Raw genomic sequence first — 22700 nt, 5'->3', positions numbered from 1 at the left:
TGCTTTTTAAAAAGTTATATGAATGGAACGCTATAGCATACACTGATGCTATTTCTTATACTCATATTAGGAAAATGATCAAAACATATAATCTGTGTTGTAAATATATATGGTATATCTCCACCTTAGGATACAGTATGTTTACATGGATTCACCACATCCTGTGTATTGATGATATGGTTCTGTGTTCAATAAAGTGTGGACCCACTAGAGAGACTTCATCACATTGGCCAAAACCACCATGCATAATCAGAAATTAATTTAATTGCTACAGCTCCAAATTAAAGTAACAGTGAGTGCTTTCATTAAAAATGAAAGGGACCCAGATTTTACTTTTGTGCATAGATCGATTCATAAACTTAACAGTTGATTAACCATTTCTGTGTTCGGTTGTATAGAGACTGCACATCAGGCTGATATTCTCTTAAAACTATATTATGTGTGAACTCCCATGGACCTGTCCAGGAGGCAACTGCTCTAAAACACTGGTGGCTAATAAAGAAAAACTGGAAACAAAGGGAGACTTGGGTGACTTTGGTGACTCTGGCTTTCATCCACGATCAGCCTCTTTTAAGATGAAAAAAAAAAATAGGTATAAAATTAAGCTATCATGGTTCCCAGGAAGCCTCAGTGCGCTCTGTGAAGCAAACTGTTTATTAAGTGTATGTTTCCCTCCCAACAGCAAATGAAGCAAATGTAAAAACAAGATGCAGATACAGGACAGGTCTACATCAGACCTTTGTTGACAGGATGATTTATCTATTTTAGCTGCACACATGAAAATAAGGCCTGAGCCTAAAAAGGATTGTACCATTAGACATAATTCATGAATTTACAATCAATTCAGAAGGCAGCAGTACATTTTACAATTTGCAAAAGTAGCACATAAACTCAATACTGTCACCTCTCTTTGGCTTAAAGCAGCAGTGTTTAGCTGAGCCCATATGAGGGACATTGACGACATGTATTTAAAGTCTGTTCCACAGTAAATATTTCAGTAGCTTTTAAATCTTCTTGCTGTGTAATCTACAGCTACACTGGATCTTCTGTAAAACTAAGACTCATACAAACGGTACATATAATTTAAACTGCTATGCAAAATGAAAGGCTAAAGCACAATGTCATCCTTGCAGGACTGACCGCAAGATACAGTATACAGCATCTAGAGTAACCTGAATGCACAATAAAGTTAAATCATACGGGCTCCCTTAAACAGACAAACACCATTTTGTACAGCCTTAGATGTGTCATAGAGGTGTTTGACACTGCAAGTATGGAATCTCTTTCATGGCACCTGGCACATTAGTTAGAAATCACAGTGCATAACTTAAATATCACAAAATAACACAGGCGCGCACACACGCGCGCGCACACACACACGCACGCACGCACACACACACACACACGCACACACACGCACACACACAGACACACAGGTACTGCACCATCTGAGATGGTACACAAATGGCAAACATGTACAGTATCACGTTTTGAGAAACACAACCACAAGCCTATGGCTTATATGAGTCCACAAATTCGTTGTAATGCCTCATGTATTCAATATTTTGTCTCATCCTTTGACCAAGTATCTATATAATATCATTTTAGGAAGCACTCCTATTCACTTTTGTGCCGAGGGTTAGACAAGACAAGTGATACCACTCTTATATCTGTCCATTAAATGTGAAGCTACAACCAGGAGACAATTAGCTTAGCTTAAAGACTGGAAAAAGGAAGGGGTGTCTACTAATAGTTTGACAGAAAACTGCAACTTATATAAACGTCAGTGTTGGGGCATATTTTCACCTTTATTGGACAAAGTAAAAGTGAAGAGTCAGGCACGAAACGGAGGAAGAGAGAGGGGCATGACATGCAACATGTGCTGAAGGCTGCTGGCTCCAGCTCCACATTAAACAGACAGACTTGAGATTGGTGTCAACCTTTTCATCTAAATTTCAGCACAAAAGCAAGTAACCGTATTTACCGAAATTTCAAACTATTCCTTTAATGCGTAGTAGCGGTTTGGGGATACAGGGATGTTATCAAAATAAAGTTCCCATTTAAAATAATTTTCTCATCTTACATTAAACTGTAAATGTTACAATGCTTCCTGTCTACTGGCACTCCAAAGGCATCATACTGTACTTCAAGGCAGTATTACACATCCATAAGTGATATCGCAGTAAAACACAACATCTTTTTAAAATATATAAGTTTAAAAAGTACTTCAGAGTTATCAGATTAAATAAAATACAATAAAATAAAATAAAAATACACAATTGCAAAGAGGAAGTTGAAATGAGAGGAAATGACACAGCCAATCAAGGATTGTAAACCGTACAAACGACTTGACGTGAAACTGCCGCCCTGTTATTGTACTCCGTCACTGAATGGCGTCGTCTAAGTCATTGTTTGCTGTTTTCTCTCTGCTGAGTAATGCAGTCGGTGAAATTAACTTAAAATCTCTGCTGTTTATAATTTTTGTTGACATGTCCTCAAGGCAAAGGCATTCCATTGTTTCACGGGAGAAAGACGAGTGTGATGGATCCTTCCTTCATTGTGAAAATATCTGTGTTGAAATTATGCTCCATGATTCTATCATTGTCTTTGGATGCCTCCACTTAGTAGTTATTTACCACAGACAGGCCCGTCAGATGTAAACATTTGCTGAGTGTCTTTGAATGCCATTAATAAAGTAAAATATTTATTTATATCTCCATAAGTTAAAATCCATCGTTTTTCGTCATCGTCTGGTCACCTTGGTGCAGTGTTCTTCACGGTCTGTTATCTTTGGCCAAGGAGTGCATCATCCAGTTCACCTTCGTCTTCCAGCTCTCCCGCAGAGCTTCGTTGAACTTCACTTTGAAATTCTTCAGTGCCTCTTCCTCTGATTTGCCCAAAGCTAAAGAGTCCTTTTGAAAACAAGAACCAAAAACATTGTCAAAATTATCATCATCCTCATCATCATCATCATCAGCAGCAGCAGCAGTGCATCAGCATTAACATCATCATTGTAGAGCTGCAACAATTAATCAAATAATCGTTGTCAACTATTTAATCAATCGCCAACTATTTTGATAATGGATTAATTTGTTTTAATTGGCTTTTGTTTTTTAAAGAAAAATGTTCTGATTCCAGCTTCTTAAATGTAAATATTTTCTGCTTTCATTACTCCCCGATTACAGTAAACTGAATATCCTTATTGCCTTATTAACAAAACAAGTCATTTGAGGACGTCTTCTTGGGCTTTGGGAAACAGTGATTGACATTTTTGACAACTGTCTGACACTTTGAACACTTTATAGACTACACAACTAATCGATTAATTAAGAAAATAATCAACAGATTAATTGACAACGAAAATAATCGTTAGTTGCAGCCCTACATCATCGTTGCATACCTTTAGATACTGGATGTCTTTGAAGGAGCTGAGCTCTGGCAGTCCTGCTGCCTTCATCATAGCAAAGAGGTTGACAAACAGCATCCCGTTACGACACAGGATCTTATAGGCCCGCTCACAGTACTCCCTGAACCTGACAACATGGATGCAATAATCAGTTATCGGTTATAAAAATATGTAACAGATGTATATAACAGAATCCCAGATCAGAAAACAGAATGAAACAAAAAGCTTGTACCTCTCAAACTTCTCACTGTTGTTTGTCCGTCCTTGCTGGATCACATGGACAAAGTCATAGGTCAGGATAAAAGGCACACGCTCCCTGTTGATGCCTAGTTTCCTCTTGAAGTTGCCCAGGAAATGCCCAAAGTCAATGTGAAAAAGCTGAGGAGCAAAGGTGAAAATTACTCAAAAACATACATTCACTGGCAAGTGACCTGAAGGACTTCATCCCATCTTATCAAAGACAAAAAACTCATTGAAGTATTACAGTTTTTCGCTAACTGGGAACTTGCATAACTTGACATACCAATCAGTATTGCATTTCAAAGGGACACATAATTAGTTTTTTGAACATTCAGCAGTGAAAACTACTTTATCATTGATGTTGGCAACTGTGGTAAGTGTTCTACTACATACAACATTATGAAGCAAAGCAACAGTGAAGTCAGGTTGATCACTGGGTTAAACGTACCACCCATTTCCCGCTTTATGTCTAATCGCCCCCTTGTGGTATATTTCAGTGTTGTACTAATTTCCTGTGATAGAAAAACATCCCAGTCGAAAACCCCACCTGTCCAGTTTCCCTGATCATGATGTTGTCGTTGTGACGATCTCCAATGCCCAAGACGTAAGTAGCTACACAGTAGCCAGCACAGGACAGTGTGAACTCTTCTATTGCTTGATCAAGTTTGTCCCTGGTGCCAAAAAAAGATAAGAGAAACAAGGAAGCATGAGTGGGTTTTGTTCCTACAGTACATTTACACTTCTCTTTTAACTCGCATAACTACTACTACACACACACAGAATGTCTTTACTGCTATATGAAATATTCACACACTTCCTGTGGACGATTAATGATCAACCGTCACGTCCTCTCACGGTCTACACATGCACAGGGTACATCGTGTCAAGCTTTTGCTAATTTTCTCCACTCCATTTTGGGTGCTGCAGCATTTCAAGCTAATTACCTTTCTGTTCTGTTGTGCAGTCAGCTGGACTTGTCTTGCCAAAGTGATGTACAAAGGCTTGTTCATTACATTGAATGGTTCTCCCTCTTCCCTCCCTCTTCAAGGAGCTTTTAGAATAGACAAGACCTTCAGACTGTCTGGCACCAAATAAAAATCTACTTTCATTTAACATTGCTGAAGCTCTAACAATGCCGCACACGACAAATACTTTGAAGTAAACAATTCAAAACACACACAGATAGATCCAGAGAGATTTTCTTAAAGCATAAAATTAAATGCTACCACCAATTTTCTCCATACTGTCAAGCGAAACCACCTACACACTCTGTGCCTGTGTGTTCCTGAATATAATGCTCGTATGTTCACCTATGTAAGATTTTAAGTATATTATTAGTATATGGTATAATTTTCTTCACTATAAATATAACAAATGTTCAATAACTGCCAAAAACTAAAGGAAGAATGGAGAACGAGGGAGAGAGGCGTTCTTTCCACAGCTGTAAGTAGCTACTGCCATTAGTGTGTCACAGTCTAAGATGCAAAGAACATTGTCGTCTGTTGTAAACTCTGTGGGACCAGCAAAAAGCTTTCAACCGCGAACAACATTTAACTCCGGCAGCTACTGTCACTGATGCTTGGACTCATCGGGAGAGAGTGAGAGTTAATGTAATGTTTTGTAACTTCTGAATACTGTTCTTTTAAACAGGGTATGTGCAGAAAAACAGCTGTTCAAAAGTCGGGATTTACTTGCTTAATTTTTTTATTTCAGCCGGTGGCATTCAGAAACGTTAGGCCTAGGCTATATTCTTTGTAAAAAACATACTCCTTGCTGCTGTCTAACATGGATATTATGTTAGTTAAAATGTCGGGAGAGACTGCTTTGTTTGGGGGTGAAGGGGGGTGGTAGTGAAAGCAGTGTTTCCCATAATTAGCCTATAATTTGGCACTTTTTAAATACGCCTAGTAAAAAAATTTGAAAATCAATATGTGGATATTGATTTTCAAATTTTTTTACTAGGCGTATTTAAAATCATATTTGATTGAGGAGCTGTATTGAGGAGCATATACTAGTGCAGCACCTCCTCTCGCTCACTCGCTCTTTCTGTCTGTCTCTCTCTCGAACACCGCTGCACAAACTGTCCAAAGTTAGAAACCAGTTAACTGGCTGGTTTCTTCAACTTTCACTCAGGAGCAATAAGTCTTTAAACTTTAAAGAAATAATAATTTGACATTTATTGTGATAATAATCAATTTCGATGGAAAAATATTTATTATAACGTGTTATAGCATTTATAAATTCTTCCTATACTTTTTATAACTGCTAAATGGGGGAAGCGTTAAAGTCAAGTATTCAAAACAGAGACAGCGGATGTGACACATTTCACAACATCACTGTGTTGAAATTCCCTACAATATAAAAATACTCCAAGTGTTATAATTGGTGCATTATTTTGGTAGTTTCACACATATTGCGATGCACACCCCCCCCCACCAACTATAGTGAGGTAGGTGTATACAAGAAATAAATATACTTTACCATTTCATACTAACAGGAAATAACAAGCACTGAGAGACATTTTTGTTTGCAGGTTTAATACTTTCCTTTGTTTATAATGTCTATGGAAATCCTCGTTCCACCATTGAATTCTGGCTGTGGCTAGCTCTAAAATATCTGTTGTGCATTACGTTATGGAGCAGTAATGTTTTGCATCACACAAAACAATCTTCACTTGACTATCCTACAAAACATGACAAGAATAACAAATGTATCTGGGTCACAGCTTATGACACAGCTGGCCCTGGGAGCACTTGGGGATCCCCCACGAGCTCTGGGGGAAATTACTGTGTTACTACACCATGTTGCCACAGTGTGACCCTGATCATGACCCAGTGCTGGGTTCCTGGGGTACAAGAGGGTCATCTCTTCTAGAGAGATCAATACAGTATCTACACAGTAGAAGATGACATTTTAAGGCTTCCAGTAGTAACCAATGTGTCGTAGTTGTTCATCCTACTCACTCAGGATTCTTAGATTTGAGCCAGTTGAGCAGGGCATCCTTGTTAAAGGCAGCCGTGGCGGCACTGTTACTGCTGTTACGCTGGATATTGGCGATGGTATCTGAGTTCTTCACTACCTCAATGAGCCCCATCTTGTTCCCAGTAGACAAGCAGCCATATGGGATCATCCTGTGAGTGTGGGGTGAAATCAGCAGTATTAGGTTGGTCTAGAGGTGCTCCTTGTACAAAAGCATCAACAGCTGCTGCAAACAAGTGCTCCCACTGTACCTGAGATCCAGGCCTTCTTTCTTCCATAAATTCTCCATGAGCCGGATCATCTGGAGAGTCAACATGTCTTGTCGAAGATCTGAAGGTGATGAGTGAAAAAGGTGAAAAATCCCCCCTCTTCATTTCATTGTCACAAGTGATTTTTGAGTTTTAATTTCATGCTAGCTTTAACCCTGGTACTGTTTGACTTCTAACCTTGCTCTTTCTGAATTTAGGGGACATCCCATTCAAAACCTGCTGGGTATGTTTATCTTTCTGGTCCATTTTAATATACAGTATGTTCGTTTCGTGTTTCAAGTTAACCACAGCTTAAATCCTGACATTGTGTGGCTATTGTATGTTAACATGTACTGAATGCGTGTGGCCATGTATTTGGATTTTCTGGTATCTTACCATCTCCATTCTTGAAGATGATGCCCACCATGTCTCCTTGAGCACTGGGGTTCTTATACATCAGCCAGAGCGGCTTCATCTTGGAGTCCATAAACCTGCATTTATCTGCACTGCAACAGCAAAAACACCCATTATAAACACATGATCATTATAACTGTGCCAGGTTCACAGACTGAGGACAAAATGCACATGAAAGTTGTCTGTTTTTACAAAACTCTGTGCCATTTTTAGTTTTTCACCCTGGGGACATTTTACTTTTTGAGTTGTTAAATTGTTATGCATCAATGGCTACTGTCCCATGTGGGCTAGTGTAAGAAATAGGGAAATTCAGTGCAGGGCAAATAGGCTGAGCCAATATTATTTAAAAATCCCTGCTCAAAGGCATGACAAAGTTAAAAAAAAACATCCTCATTAGCAGAAAAATAAGTGTAAAATAAAACAAAGTCTACAGATTCTGTAACAACTAAGGGTTAATTTGTCAGTATGCTACATAAATGTGTTATTTTGTAATTTAGTAAACCCGGAAAGGGACCAAAACTACCCCTGAAAATCCAATGAAGGAGTCAAAATATGCAATTTGTACTGTACTAACCAGATCTCAGCGAGGATGATGCTGGGGTTGAGTGGTGACAGCAGGTCTGACAGGGCCTCCAGGTAGGACTCCTGCCTGATACACAGCTTCAAGTCGTCCACTGTCATCTTCTGGGAGCCCGACTTGACAAAGTCACTCAGGGCTTTCATTTTGCCCAGAGCCTCGTTCTGTGTGGGAGAGGTAAGGCAGAGGCTGAGATTTCATCCAAAACACACATTTCCGAGCTTTAAGGTGTGTGAGATTACCTGTTTGGTTAAAAACTTGATGTGGTGGATGTTTCCCCTGCAGTAGGCCTCCAGAATTAGGCCAAAACGCAAACTCACAGATGCCACGTGAATCTCCGACCTACAATAAACACAAACTCGCCAGTCAAACCAAAGGCTGCAAATACACATGATCTTGTTTTTTTTCAGCTGGACTGTGTCTCACCTCAGATGCCAAAACAGAAAGTGTCCTATCCTCCTGTTGGACAAAGCCCTCTCTAGCAGGAAAGTGGTGAGGTCACAGTCTAGATAGGACTCGTACTTTAGGACTTGGACCAGCTGGATTAAGTACTGTAGCAGTTCATTATCACTGTATGCAGAGAAAATGTTCCATAAATTCTAACAGTGGTAAAACTCGAACTAAAAAAAGTCTGATGCTACATAAGCAAAAACATATACATTAATGTGTGTGTACCTGAGCTTCCTGAGGCATCTGATAGTGAAAGAACGGACCGCTGGGTCGGGAAAACTGTAGTCTAAGAGCTCCAAGGCATGGATGGCAGGAAGGTCCGACCAGTTCCTCAGTAAACTCACCATCTGAGGAAAATCAAAAAATACATTTCTATGACAATGAAAATAACTATGATTAAATGTCTCATGAGATCTAAGTGTGTCAGTGTACTGTATATTTACTTTGAAAAAACATTTTCAGTACCTTTACTGATTGGTAGTGCTGAATAGAATAATCTAAAACTACTTTAATAATTACAAAAGCGTATTAGGACCACACATAAAAAATGAATTATGCAGACCGGTGAGTAGTATAAATTTGTAAATTTATAAGAAAAACACTTTTCTCCAGTCATTACTAATATAAGACAAGAGCTTTCAGACAATTAGACAGATGTGAGGAAAAGCCACCAGAAAGCATGTGTCACATCTTAGTCATTTATAAATGCAGTTCTTCCCCAATTTTTTATGCTTTTGGTTTTTGAACAGAAGGAAGTAGGCTCAAAATACTGGTTGGCGAAAGGAACTTACTATATGTGACGGCTGTTGTTATTAACATCTGCATACCCTGTTTAATTAAGAGTACAGAGCCTTTCATAACACAACACATGTGAATTTTTGTATTTTCCGAGTTTCGTCTCACAAATGTATGACTTTTGGAAATTCTGAGTTTATTCTCAGACTATTACCCCCCACCCCATGATTCATTTTAATTTTTTTTTTTTAACCTACAATGGCCATAACACAGCGTTGTAGATAAATGAATAATAATCAAGAATTTCAAAACATTTTCTGGTTACAGTTTCAGCATTGTGACGATATGCTGCTTTTCGGTGGTTTATACCATTGTTGATTCAATGTAAAAAAAGCAATAAAAAAAAAAAAGCAATTTCAAGGTTGTCACCTTACCTCATCTGTAATATTGTTTTTAGCCATGCTAGCAACGTGGCTCTGGTACAATCCCTCAATCAATATTTGTTACAATAATTGTTACAATAAAAAACATCATTAACACAGCCTTAAGTGTTTTGTGTGTTTGGCCAACAGTTCCAGACCTGTATACAGACAACACAATTAAGAAAACAAAATTGATCAAAGTGGGGAAATTATGTTCCAGAACTCTCAATTTATACCTGAACTACGTCCTCACGCTTATTCCACTTGGTGATGAGGAGCAGCTTGGACAGACTTTCAGGATAACGGTCGCGGACCTCTGCACGGAGCTTCCACAGGAGCTCCTTCTCGTCCTCAAAAAACTCTGTGTAGTTTTTGTTGTCCATGATTTCTTTTAGTTTCATGTACTACATAAGAGGAATTGACCCGAAAACATATTCATACAAATGTGTCAGTCGTCAAGAAAAAGCTGCTGCTGAAAAAACTTCAACTGTGCCAGATGTGTAAAGTCTCACCTCCTCTTTAGTGGCAATAGCTACATCACCATTCCTCTCCATGTCACTTATCTGAAAACAGATGAGGATTTTGTGACTTACTGTAATACAAATCGAAATTTTTAGTACGTTCTCAAATATAGCCTTTTGGAAATAAGTAGGCCTACCTTGTCCAGTGGAGGGTAATAGAGAGGATGTGGCCGAATGTTGTGGAAGCGAATAAGAAGCCCAGCAGCACTGTCCACGTTGGGGTTCTTCTCGACTGTTCCCATCGGGTTCAACAGATCACCTTTGTCATCTGTGATGAAAATGTCATATATGAGTATATATCAAATAACTCCCATATCTCTAAAAAGAGTGCTAAATGTATTGCTCTTCTGAACTGCAGAGAAAGATCATTCCATGTTACATCTCAAGTGAATAAACATGTGGCCCCAATTTACAGCCATGTTGTTGACACCAACGAACAGTCACTTCCTCATCTTAAAAAGGCTATCTCATCAGCAATCGCATAATGTGTGAATATTTGGGGTTTTGCTGGCACCACATGTCACTCTGGTTATTTCAGCCATCGCTGAGTGCTGCAAGTGCTGTGGAGGCTGTTAAAAAGTGAGGTGTTTTTCAAGAGAATGAGATGTGAGAAGATGCAAGGCTGAAGGTACCAGGAACAGATGGCCATGTGGACAAGAGGAACTCCCCAGTCTTCAGTTGGTCCTTGTAGTCGAACACCATGGTGTTCACCCAGGCTATTGGACAATCCTGAAGAGACAGGGATGATTAGGTTTGTTGATTCAATTTGAAGACCATCCACAAGCAGTAAAATCAAGCAAAAGAGGGACAAAAGAGGGAGTACTCTCATTTTCAATAAGTTACATAAAGGTCTGATGCAAACAACTACTACAACTGTAGTAATTTGCGGGATATAAAATAAGACCTCAAGATCAATTTTAACATCTATCAGCTCTTTACAAGCTCCTGTCAAAAATATGCAGCCAACAGTAACATCCAGAATACAGGATTCTTTAAAGATAAAGCATTTTCATCTGTTAATCTAAAATGTATTGAATTATTAAATCTTTCTTGTATGACATCTGCTCTATTTTAGAAGATCATTAGAATTCAAATCAACTAGCTTTAAGAAAAGACAAATATTTTTACAGCATAAAAAAGTTTAAAGTGTTTTGTGGTAACTTTTATTGTCATTTAAAAAATTCAATAATAAAATGTGAAGCAAAGGAGTCCAGCTTCTAGTAAAAATGTACATGGCAGTGACATTATATTTATAAGGTCTTAAGTGTTATGGCTAAAGTTGGAATTTAAAGCAGCAAAAAGGGAAATAAGAGCAAGGCAGGTCAGCAGAAAAAAATATATTGACCATCCAAGGTGTTAAAAACAAAACAAACACACGCAGGCTGAATGCACCTGCAAAAAAGAGATATTCATAAAACAAGAGGCTAAATAGTTCTAGTCTGTCTGCAGGAATTCTCTTCCGGGCAAAAGAAGAGAGAGTGTGGCTGAGAAAGCAGAAGTGGCCTTGATGCTCATAATAAGCCCACCTGCGCGGACCTTCCAGGTTGCCCACAACCGCTGCAACGCTTCAAAACAGAAGAGGCTGAGATCACAGCCGCGAAAAAGGGGAATTTGTTGTTGTTCACTGTACTTTTCAGTGTACAGTGAGTGGGCGTGTGGAGGCTCTTTCCTATGCAGTCTCTCAGTGTAGTACTACTGCTGTTGTTGTTTTATGTTGTTTTATTATTTTTGGAATATTATTGATGTTAATCGTGGCATGAAGTAGCCTACTCTATTCAATTTAATTACATTTTATTTATATAGTGCCAATTCATAACAGAAGTTATCTCATTGCACTTTTCAAATAGAGCAGGTCTAGACTAACTTACTAATTTTTAAATTCATAAATATAATTAGGGCTGCAACTAATAATAATCTTTTATTATTGATTAATCTGTCAATTAATTTCTTGATTAACAATTTTGTCTATGAAATCTTCAAATTGCATCTTTTGTCCGAAAATTCAAAGATATTCAACTTTCAATGATCGATAATGAAAGAAGTTCTCGGATCTTTTATTTAATTAAAAGCAATTAAATTAATCTGAATCTGCAAAAGTAACCAGGCACTTAAATAATTTTGCCACTGAAAAGAAAATGGAAATACTCAAATAATATTTAAAAATTGTACAGTGCTTGAGTAAATATACTAGACATTACATTCCACCGGCAACAATCATATAGACATTTATACGTTTATTCACGATCAAAATAGTTGCACATCCATTTTCTGACAAAACACTAGTCAATTTGGTACTGAATGTAATACTCGTATTACTGTCAAGTGAATGTTATCAACATTCGTATGTATAACTGGCTAGCTAAGGTTTTAAATACTGTGGATCAGTGCATTTTACAACAAACAAACAAATAACATTGTTTTGGACTGGACCATCTTGTTCAGGTCTGGTTTCATGCATATTTGTCTGAAAACAGCTGGTGCCACAAGGTTCCATTCTTCGTCCATTATAATGTATATAAATTATACTATTTCCGAACAGACATATCCATTTTATGCTGATGACACAGCCTTGTACGTCGAGAGTACATTCTGCATATCTGCAACTACATAATGTACAAACAGTGTCTCATGTAAAATAGAAAGATTCCGCAGCTGTGGGCTGGTACCACAGCAAAACAAAAAGTATGGGTTTGGCTTCTTAGGTCTCCACGCTGAAGAAGAATGACAGTAGCAGAAAATTGCTTTGCACGGTTTTAGGCCTCAACTCTAAACTGTCCCAAGTACAGGCCTTAAAGATGAGAAGTAAATTAAAAGGTTAAATGCTCAGTGGGCGTGAGTGCTGTAACTACGAATGGGGACTGTGAAGATGAAATTAGAATTCCTTGAAAATGTTTGCCAATTCCTTCCTTCCTTGGTGTGATGTACAGATAAAAGAGCTGAAGCGGATGAAATGTTAACCGCAGCCATGCCACTGAACACACTTGCACAACCAGACGCAGCAGCAAAACACACCCACACAGCACACACTGACGCCGCACACTACACACTCGAGAGGAAACAGATCTGTTTGTGCTTGCTAACAAATTCACACCCACCAGCCCAAACACTCGCCTGCTCACTCACAAGTTGTACACTAAGTCCAGAAAACGGCATGAGCTTCTGATGGACTCACCGCTTTCTTATTCTTCTTTTTGGTGCCACGGGGTTTCTTGGTTTTCTCAATTACAGCATAGAGGGCAAAGCACAGGCGGCTCATGCGAGGCAGATCAGCCACGTTTATGTCAAACTCCAGCTTTTGATCCCACAGCGGCTCCGAGCACACCGTCACCTCTGAGCTCGTCACCACCTTACAGAGCAGTTCGCTGCCATGAAACAGACCAGCCTGCACCACAAGCTGGATGGGGAAACACACATACACAGTATTGATTAGATGAAGGCATGATATGTCATTTGGAAGCTGAGGAGATTAGCACTTGTGTGAGGGAGATTGTTTGTGGAGACTTAACTAGATGATTCAGAGTTTCCTGTGTCACTCAGGCTATGAGTCAAAGGGTCTACACATTCATAATGTAAGCAGGTCGCGATGCCTTTGAATGCGATCCAGAGGCAAAATTCAATATTGTACGACCATTAAGCTCCTGCCTTTTGGCAAATCAAGTTAGTCTGAATCTATATTTACAAAATATATGAGTGACTATTCTTCTGCAGGGTGTGTTTTCAAACATTTGCCTGTCAACTGCAGACATGACCGATAATTAAGTGACAGGACAAATTTGCCATCAGTCATGATGTGCTCTAAGGCAGTAGCCGGAAGTGCGCTCACCCTTAATAACCCATCTAACCAGTAACATAGTTATGAAACTGAATCACAAACACAGACACACATTAACAGAGTTCCCTATCTGTGTTCTCACTCTTTTACTTGTTTGTCAGATTGGTTGAAAAAGAAAACTGATTATGCAAAAAACAAAAAAAACAGACATGGAAAAAATGGATATGAAACATGGATACTTTTACATGGTTTATACTCTACATGCTTTTGCCAGTCATTTACAGGGAAACGTCTCAATTTTAACAAACACTGACACTAACGCAGTATGGAGTATTAACAAAATGCATGCATCAAAAAAAGAAGTGCATTGAAAGTGCGAGAGTGAGAGACAGCATTAAGTATTTATTTCTTAGAATCTAGGCCTCAGAATGAGACGTAAAAATCAGATAGGCCCTCCCCACTTCCTGTTTTGAAGTTTTAACCAACCGCCTTGATGAATTATGGGAAACGTGTGGTCTGGACCATGTGACCTCCCCGTCATTTACATATCAACTCCGCTGTTCTTACAACTGAAATTGAGATATTGGTAAACAAGTGAATGCCACACTTCATTGAGCAGCAAAGTGAGAGAAACCCACACAAAACCACACCAACCTTCATTCCTTCGTCTGCATTCACTCGGCTGCCCTGCAGCAGGTGAATGTAGAAAGGCTCATTGATGGACCACAGAGAGGAGGTATTTTGCTGTAGGAAGGAGTCAGGAGAATTACCATTCATTTTTAATTCACATTAAAGTTGCATTTATAGCATTCACTTCAGTCTAAAGTCGTCAAATGGTTGCTACAATTTCCTGTTTAGCAACATGTCAAAAGAAAAACTCAACACTGTACACTTTCAAAAGAAAGTAAAAAAGGGGAACAAACATGGAAACTGGCAGAAACTGACAAAAAAGCTCTCCAAAGTACATTGATAAAGCCTGAAAAACATGTAATTTGATTGCTCATATTTCTGATTTCTTTTGTGAATCATTTAAGATGAAAGCTTACTTTAATAGCTTTCATTTTTGCCAGCGCAGTTCCAAAGTAGGAAATGCAATGTATATGCTCTAAGCTCAACTACACTAAAGTGTAAATTATCAACATTGTGTTGCACAGTCCGGTTGAGGAACAACTGTGATGAGGAGAGAGAGAGATGGAGGAGAGAGGAAGAAAGAGGCAGCTCTGTTAATGAAAGACGACAGCCGTTGACTGACTTTTACCTTCTTCAGGGGCAGTGGAGGAGGTCTGGACAAGGAGCGGCTCTTATATACTTGGCTGCACATTCTGCCCTGCTCCTCCTGATATTTGCTGATGGTGGAGCGGTGCACCATGGTCAGATGAGGGTTTAGGCCATTTCTCAAACACATGAAAATGTACTGGGAGAAAAAAAGACAAAGGGATTGCCAAGAGAGGGGGACAGAAGAAGAAGAGATGTTTTGTTTACTGTTATAGCCATCAGTCAGTTTACCCACAGACATTTCCCAGTGTTCTGAAAGCACTGGTTAACTCCTGGAGGCTGTTCATTTGCTGTAAGTTAATGCAGCCGAAATCTCATTATGTCTGGATAGATGCAGTTCCCTTCTGCAGGGCTGCTAGACAGATATGAGTCACCCCTGCAGGTAGCTGGAGTTTCAAAATCAACAATGGGGTCTCCTGCCACCAAAACCATCACTCGGCATCTGACAGTCATTTCAGCTATTATGGACCACCTGCACAGGCCAAACCCACAAACACAACGCAGACAAACAACACAGAACAAAAAAAAAGGATCTACATTCCCTGAGAAAATAAGTGTTCACTACTGTTGGGCCTTTTCATGTTCAATCGTTTGTAAGTAGGCATTTTGACACAGATCAACAGAAAAGGACTCTGAAAAATGACAATGTACAAATGTATCTAAATCAAAGTACATTAATTGACTGCATATGTTTTGACAGTTTGATTTCATAATTGACTGCATAGCTATTCATCAACTATGACTCAAATCATCAAGTGATTTTGGGGTTTTTTTCTCATAAAAACTACTTAATGAAGACAGAGGGGATGTCAAATAAATCTACGGCAAGGCAATCAAAAAATACCAACCAGGGGAAGACATTTCCAATGCAATTAATATTTTTTGGTTAGTTAGATAACATAAAATATGGCACAGTTGTATTCTCAAAAATGTTGTATCCATATGAGAAGGCCATTAATGGGGGAAGCCACCAAGAAGTCACAAACAAAGAAGATTTTATGATCTGATGAGACCAGAATTTAGCTTTTTCCTCATCATTTTAATAGCTGTTTGGCATAATCACAACACGAGACGTCATCACAACTATGAAGCGTCATGTTGTGTGATGCTTCTCTGCAGCAGGTCCTGACGGCTTGTGAGGGCAGAGGCTAAAATGAATGCAGCAAAATACAAACATATCATGTCAGCTTGAGTGTGAACAAGTCTTGGGAAAAGATTTCTTTTTCAGAAAGACAACAACCCTAAACACAACAATGAAGCACAGTAAGGTCCAAATGTCCAAATCCAGAATTTGTGGTAGCGTTTGGAAATTTCTCTTCATTGTGTCCAAAATGTGCAAAGCTCATACAGACCTATCATCCAAAAAGACTAAATGCTGTCAAGGGTGCCTCTCTACATCATGCTGACATGAAGGGTGTGAATACATGTGTAAAACAACTAAATATGAACAAAACAATAAAATATGAAAAAGGCAGCTGTACTTCCACACAAAACAGCTCCGCTTAAATACACTGTTGTGGTCACTCACTTTGAACTGGCACATGGGGTGTTTCCCATAGATGAACTCCCACCTCCCGTTGACCTGTAAGGTGTAGTCCTCTGGCTCCTGTCGCACTGAGCGAAAGACAGTGGCTTTCTTCTTCAGGGCGCTCCTCATCAGAGCTACTGGGAGGTCCTGGGGGTCCTGCTGCAGCATGAAGCTTTCCTGTGAGAGCCCCGGACAAGTTAATACAAATAAAGGTGCCAGCTTTACAGCAAAATGTTGCTTTCATTGTCAGTGGATCCTGTTCCTGAGTGATGTTTTGAAGGTGGTGTTTGTGGTGTGGGAGGGGGATTTCCAAGGGTGCTCGCATTTACTTAAAATCATCCTCCACAATTTGTCTACACATGGTGGAAACACAGTTTTTCCAATCAAAGCTGGTGTGCTCTTTGTGGGGTTCCCTACTGCTGCCTCACCATACCATATAGTTTGATTTCTCTTAACTAAATATATATATGACTCATAAAAACAGGAGATAAACTAACTTCGCAAGCCTCAAACTTGACGTTGATGAAAATCTTCTTGGTGCTTTTTGACTTCACGCTCCCACACACGGGGGGAGAGCTGCATGGCTCCAGGTCACATGGGAAGCTGTACTCCATCCACTGGTGCCATGGCAACATCTGCCGCTCCTGGGCCTTCTCTTCGCAAAACGTGCGCATCTTAGACCGAAACTCATTCACCTCGTGGTTCTTCTGGGCCTCAAACTCATGTAGACCTGAAAAATCATAATTAAAGCGTCAAATAAATAAATGAAATATTTTCTTATACAAACATTTACTGGATCTGCCTGAGAGACGCTCATGTTTTATATATTATGGAAAGTGAAGAACTCTACTGTTAACTCTACTGTCCATTTTTAAGTTATTTACATTAGCTCATAGCTAGCTCTTAACTTTCCAATGGTCAAAGATTATGAACGAATAAAAGCCAACAAAGAAATAACTGCTTTTGATTGATGTCCCATCTTTTTCAATCAAGTGTTGGTTTGCTAACTTTGCTAACTGCTATGAAAAATAGCGTCCATTTGGTTTCCTTCATTAAGAATTTAACTTATTTCTTCCTCCAGAGCAGCTCTAACCTAGTCCAGTCCCAGACTTAGGAATCACTGTCACATCTTTTTTGCATCCATTCTAATAATGCTGCCGGTGTGAAAATGGCTGTTTCCCTGGTTGGAAAAACAACTGAGCCAATCAGTTTTGTATACAGGATTAAGAATTGGACTGCTACCCTCTTGTGCTAGAGCCTGAAAAATGGCGGCAAACGGTTTTCCAAGAAAATGGCAAAAACTTGATAAAATCAGTGCCACTGTATAGGTTGTCATAGGTCGATTTACAGAAATATCAATTGTTAAATTAGTGCTGATCGGTGAGTGCCAAACAGAAAACATGAACACAGTGTCAGACAGAATAGTGTGAAGTGAAATGAAATGGCAATTCAATCTGAAATTGCCATTTAATTTCACTTCATTATTGAACTCAATATATTAATCATTTACTCTGTTTGCATGGTTTAAAAAATTAGAGATGTGGACAGCGATTCAGAGAACTGGAACCAGGCGAGAGCAGATCTGCCTCAGAAAAATGTACATGACAAAAACTCTCACCGTCTTTTTGATGATGAGAGAAGGCCGCTTCTTATCTTATATTTAGTAACTATGCAACAATACCACCAACTACCAAAAACTTCTATGGCCCCACTGCGACTCTCTCTCAGCTCTATCAGAGAAGGATCCTGCTGACCTTTGCCAATTAGCAGGCTGATTTGGGTGTTGGTGAGTTTCTCCACTCGGTCGCCCTCCCTCGCCACCAGCCTCAGAACACACATGAAGGGCCGCACATCGCTTATACGCCTGGATTCCTCCTCCAGTTCCTCCCTCTCTGCTGTCTGGTTGATGCAGGTGAAGACGTATGCGTCGGGATCACCCAGTGCACCAAACAGGGCCTCACTGCTGGCATTTTTCCAAACCATCTGAGACAACAGCAAACCATGCGGTTGAGATCGCAGTGTTTATGGCCTGTGCAGTGTACAGTGTGTTCTCTGTGCATATAAAATGTGCGCTTGAGGGGTTGTGTAGAAGCCTACTAAACACTGATTCAAAACACCTCAACCATTGTCATAACTATTTACTCTAATGAACTTAATAAGCTAAAATGATAACCTATTATGCAAAAAATGACCCTGAAAGTTTTTAAACATTTTTCTAAAATTCCTTGTGAGCTATCCCATTTGGAAAGACATTTAATCTCTTAATCATCTTAACAGCTTCCAAGAGTATCATTACTTAACACAGCTAAATCAAACAGTCTGAAGAGGCAGAACTGTTGGCATAGAAACTGACACATTCACATTTAACAGCAGATCTGCTTCAGCAGAGAGCTGGCCGTGTATACCAAGGAGGAAAGCTGCAGCTCCTTCTATAGCATTTACATTAAAACTTCAAGATGAACCAAAAGCACGAGCAAGCATTGTTCGGATTGTGTGATGTTTTAATTAGTTTAATGTCTGACGGAAATATTAAGTCAACCAATTTGCTTAAAAGCGTATTGAGTAAATATTGTAAATAACAACAGCATTTCACAACTATGGTCATCAGAGCCGCAGCGCTGTGCTGCAGTCAATTAATTGCAGTCTATTAAAAATCCAGTGTTATCTTATAACAGATGCATGGTGATATTATACATCAAATATCAGTTGCAAAACATGTTGTATGTTTCTGGTCTCTAAAAGCAGTTACTGATTAATAAATGAGCAGGTGAGGGGACACACTTTTTTGATGCTTCTGATGGTGTTATTTCGAGACACCGGGAATTTGAGGAAGATCCCAGTAGGCAGCAGGAAGTCCATCACGATCTCCTGGTCCCCCTCCTTCTCCCATTCCTCCTGCATCCCATACTTCCCCGGGGGCATGATGACGGCCTCTCATTTACCGTCAGCTCCTCTGCTGCTCACCGGAACACAAGCCACCCGTCCGCACAGAGGAAACAGAGCCGGGGTTAATTTGTCCCCTTTCAACAAGTGTTACAGTACATGTACGTGTGCTGTGTTCGACATGGTTTTCCTTCCTAAAACCCTGAATGGTCTACCTACAGGGTGTTTAATGGAATCAGAAAACACATGCAGAGCGGCTATGACATCAATGAGTGACTGACACCATGACTGATAAACAATAGCCTGTAGTGAAAGGGCCTTCTTTGCACCTGATCCCATCCTCCATCTCTATAATGCAGGTTTCATGCACATATAATAATATTAATATAAGACATAAAATGGTAAGCTGAGGCAATATTATTGATATTGTTTTGGAGTGCTGCTATCAGTTTAATATGCAGATTAAGGTATACAGGCTTAATACAGCTCCACCTTAACAGACAGAATGTTCTGGCTGAAAGAAGTGCTCAGGGGTCAAATAAGGTGAAGGCACACTAAAAAGAAACTTCAATTGACTGAATTATACACACTACAAAAAATTCATACAGTCTGGAAATATGATGTCCCGCTTCCTGTAACTCAATTCATCTGACTGTGCAAACAGAAACACTGCATTTTGAGTGTAATATCCAATACGTTGCCATAAAGCAATTCTACACTATTGATTTTGGTAAGAGGAAACTTGTAGCCTAAAGTCTGGCCTACGCCTAACAGTTATATATATAAATGTATATGAATACACTGTAGAACACCTACAGTATGGTTATTTCAGCACATTATAAACAAGAAACATCTTTAAAATTAGCAATGGGGGAAAAACACTAGCACACAGGCTACAGAAACAGTTATAAGATGTGATATTCTGCTGTCTGACAAAAACTTGTACATTTATCATAGCGAAAGCCCTGCCAACCTGTTAGCGAAGACACTTGCCTTTCAGCTCTACGAGCCGGTCATCTCTTCATGGTGCTCAACAGCGAAGATGGAGGCTCTAACGTTACGCTGTCATGTCTCGCTCAGGCGGCTGCAGACTGCGGGTCTCTCCGTGAAGTGAGCCGAGGGTTTATAAATCCGTCTCAAACGGACGAAGCGCTCGTACGGCTCAAATGAAGAGGTGAAGTGTTTCCCTGAGTCGCACAAGTGCGCGGTCATTCAAGCAGTGATGTTGTTGCACTGGACCCAGACTAAGTGGCTGCGCTCTGCCTCTCGAGCTCCCTGCGCACTCCAAGGGACCGTCCACCAAAACCTTAGTTCGCGCGAAGTGAAAGTAAAAATGTTCACTCTCTAACTCCCGCCCTCCATCCCTCCTAAATAGCCTACTTGTATGTTGGTAGCCTTGTGGGCTTTTTGGGGATGAAAGTATAACTCATGAAGAGCTGAAAATAACAGTAAATTATTTTGATAACTGTTCTGTCATTACCTACTTTTTTAAAAGCAAAAATGTCTAATATTTGCCTGCTTTCAGCTTCCCAAATATGGGGTTTGCTGGTTTTATGTTTTATTTTTTAAATAAGATTTTTTTTTTTTTTTTACTCATCTCTATCCATAGACTGTAGGAAAGGCACACGACTCAAAATCATTGCTTGCTTTTATGTGATAGTAAACCGAATATCTTTGGGGGCTTTTGGACTGTGTTGGGGGAGGTATTCAGATGTGAGTAAAATTATCACAGTGTAAAAAAATCGGTTACAAGTGAATGAGTGAGTCAATTTTGAAAACTTAACTTAAAGTAAAAGCACAGAAGCACAGATGTATTATTTAAGGAGGTCCTGTTCATCATCATGAAGACAGCCTTATCAGTTTTATTTTCTCACACAGTAAGAAAATTATAAAAAGGAGTAATTGACAATTCTTGGCATGCAAAGATAAAAACACAGTAGATACTTTCAACTTTTGTTTCCTTTCACCATTGCAAGTTTCACAAGTCTTCACGCACTGTGACCCAAAATACACCAGCAGTGTCTCCTAGTTTTCAAAATTCTTGTAAGTCAGATGGAGGTTAAGTATATTTCCAGGTATTGTGTCCCTTAAGTAAGTTCAACCCTCTTTATTAACTCGACTCTTCTTCTATTAATAAAAAGAGGTTAAATTGCGCATTATAAACATTGTGTTAATGTGCATTTAAGAAAATGCAACCCATCATAAAAAGGAGTGAGAAGATTTTAGTAAAGACAAATTATAAATTTTATTTACTTATAAATTCCAAAATGTAAATATGTAAACATATCATGATATGTGAACATATCATTTTTAATAAACACAATATTTTGTTAACAATGTTATTGTTTCATGAATGTTAGCCAATAACAATTAAAAAATGACAAAATTCTTTGAGTCAGTTCAGACTAAGGTTCATAGACCCCTGACATTCATAGTTAACCACAGTGAACTTTACTATTTCAACTTTTTAAGAGATGGATGTCTGTAATTAAACTAAAACTTGCCTTCCCATTTCATATTTCCAAATGTTAATCATAAGACCAGTGACAATCTTAGTTTTGTAGCCGTCAGTGAGCAATGACACCACTCTCATGGAAGTGGAGTATAAACCACAGTAGTACTACTGTAGAAAGGGGAAATGGAGGGGCCAACATCATCAAACAGCTTTTTAGTTAAGTTTAGCTATTTGATGCAAAAATGCATCATTTTTTGACTTGATATCTATGCCAGACTATGCCTTAGCAAGACACATGACAGGTAAATAAATACATAATAATTGTGTCTATGTTTGTCAGTTTGGTTTGCAGGCGTTGATCATATGCGCATTCTTCTGGGTCTTGGTGGTCTAGTACTTCTGAAAACTCTGGTTTCCTGTTGAATGGTGTAGAGGCTACTGCCATGAGCGCATACGATCAGGCAGACTCAGTTCATGTATTTGAACGCAATGTGTGTTTGTGAGTGCACTTCAGACCAGCTGGTAAAAACAGGAAGTGACTGTGCAGAAGAGAAACTATTGGCCAGAGCTGCAGACTGTAAATATGAACCCGCTTCCCACTTCTACGCCCCTGAACAGTAAGTTAACTATTTTCAACTGAGCCAGAAAAACCCTGTCAGTAAACAAGGTACAGAGTTGAACCTTCAGTTCAGTTGTGTCTGACAAAAAGCACTCCGGTAGAGTTGTGCTTTTGATCTTTGATAGGAATCCAGTATGAACCACAATACTGTATGCATAAAGGTGAATGATAAAATG

At 39.2% G+C, this 22700-nt stretch overlaps 1 protein-coding gene across 1 annotated transcript; it reads right to left on the bottom strand.

Moving 5' to 3' along the window:
- Positions 1-631: 631 nt before the first annotated feature.
- On the bottom strand, positions 632-20688 carry pik3cd (phosphatidylinositol-4,5-bisphosphate 3-kinase, catalytic subunit delta). The gene is made up of 23 exons (XM_046057396.1): positions 20444-20688; positions 19349-19523; positions 18322-18550; positions 17065-17297; positions 16568-16744; positions 15023-15178; positions 14419-14508; positions 13165-13386; positions 10625-10721; positions 10130-10260; positions 9984-10034; positions 9708-9875; positions 8540-8661; positions 8291-8434; positions 8107-8206; positions 7862-8028; positions 7270-7379; positions 6877-6955; positions 6610-6777; positions 4194-4317; positions 3639-3784; positions 3401-3533; positions 632-2912 (listed from the first exon to the last, which is right to left on the bottom strand). The coding sequence occupies exons 2-23, from the start codon at positions 19487-19489 to the stop codon at positions 2775-2777; spliced, it is 3126 nt and encodes a 1041-aa protein (XP_045913352.1). The 5' UTR covers positions 19490-19523; positions 20444-20688; the 3' UTR covers positions 632-2774.
- Positions 20689-22700: the final 2012 nt, after the last annotated feature.

This window comes from Micropterus dolomieu, linkage group LG08 (assembly GCF_021292245.1).
Source record: "Micropterus dolomieu isolate WLL.071019.BEF.003 ecotype Adirondacks linkage group LG08, ASM2129224v1, whole genome shotgun sequence".
NCBI classification, from domain to species: Eukaryota; Metazoa; Chordata; class Actinopteri; order Centrarchiformes; family Centrarchidae; genus Micropterus; species Micropterus dolomieu.
This window is presented reverse-complemented; position numbering and strand designations above follow the sequence as displayed.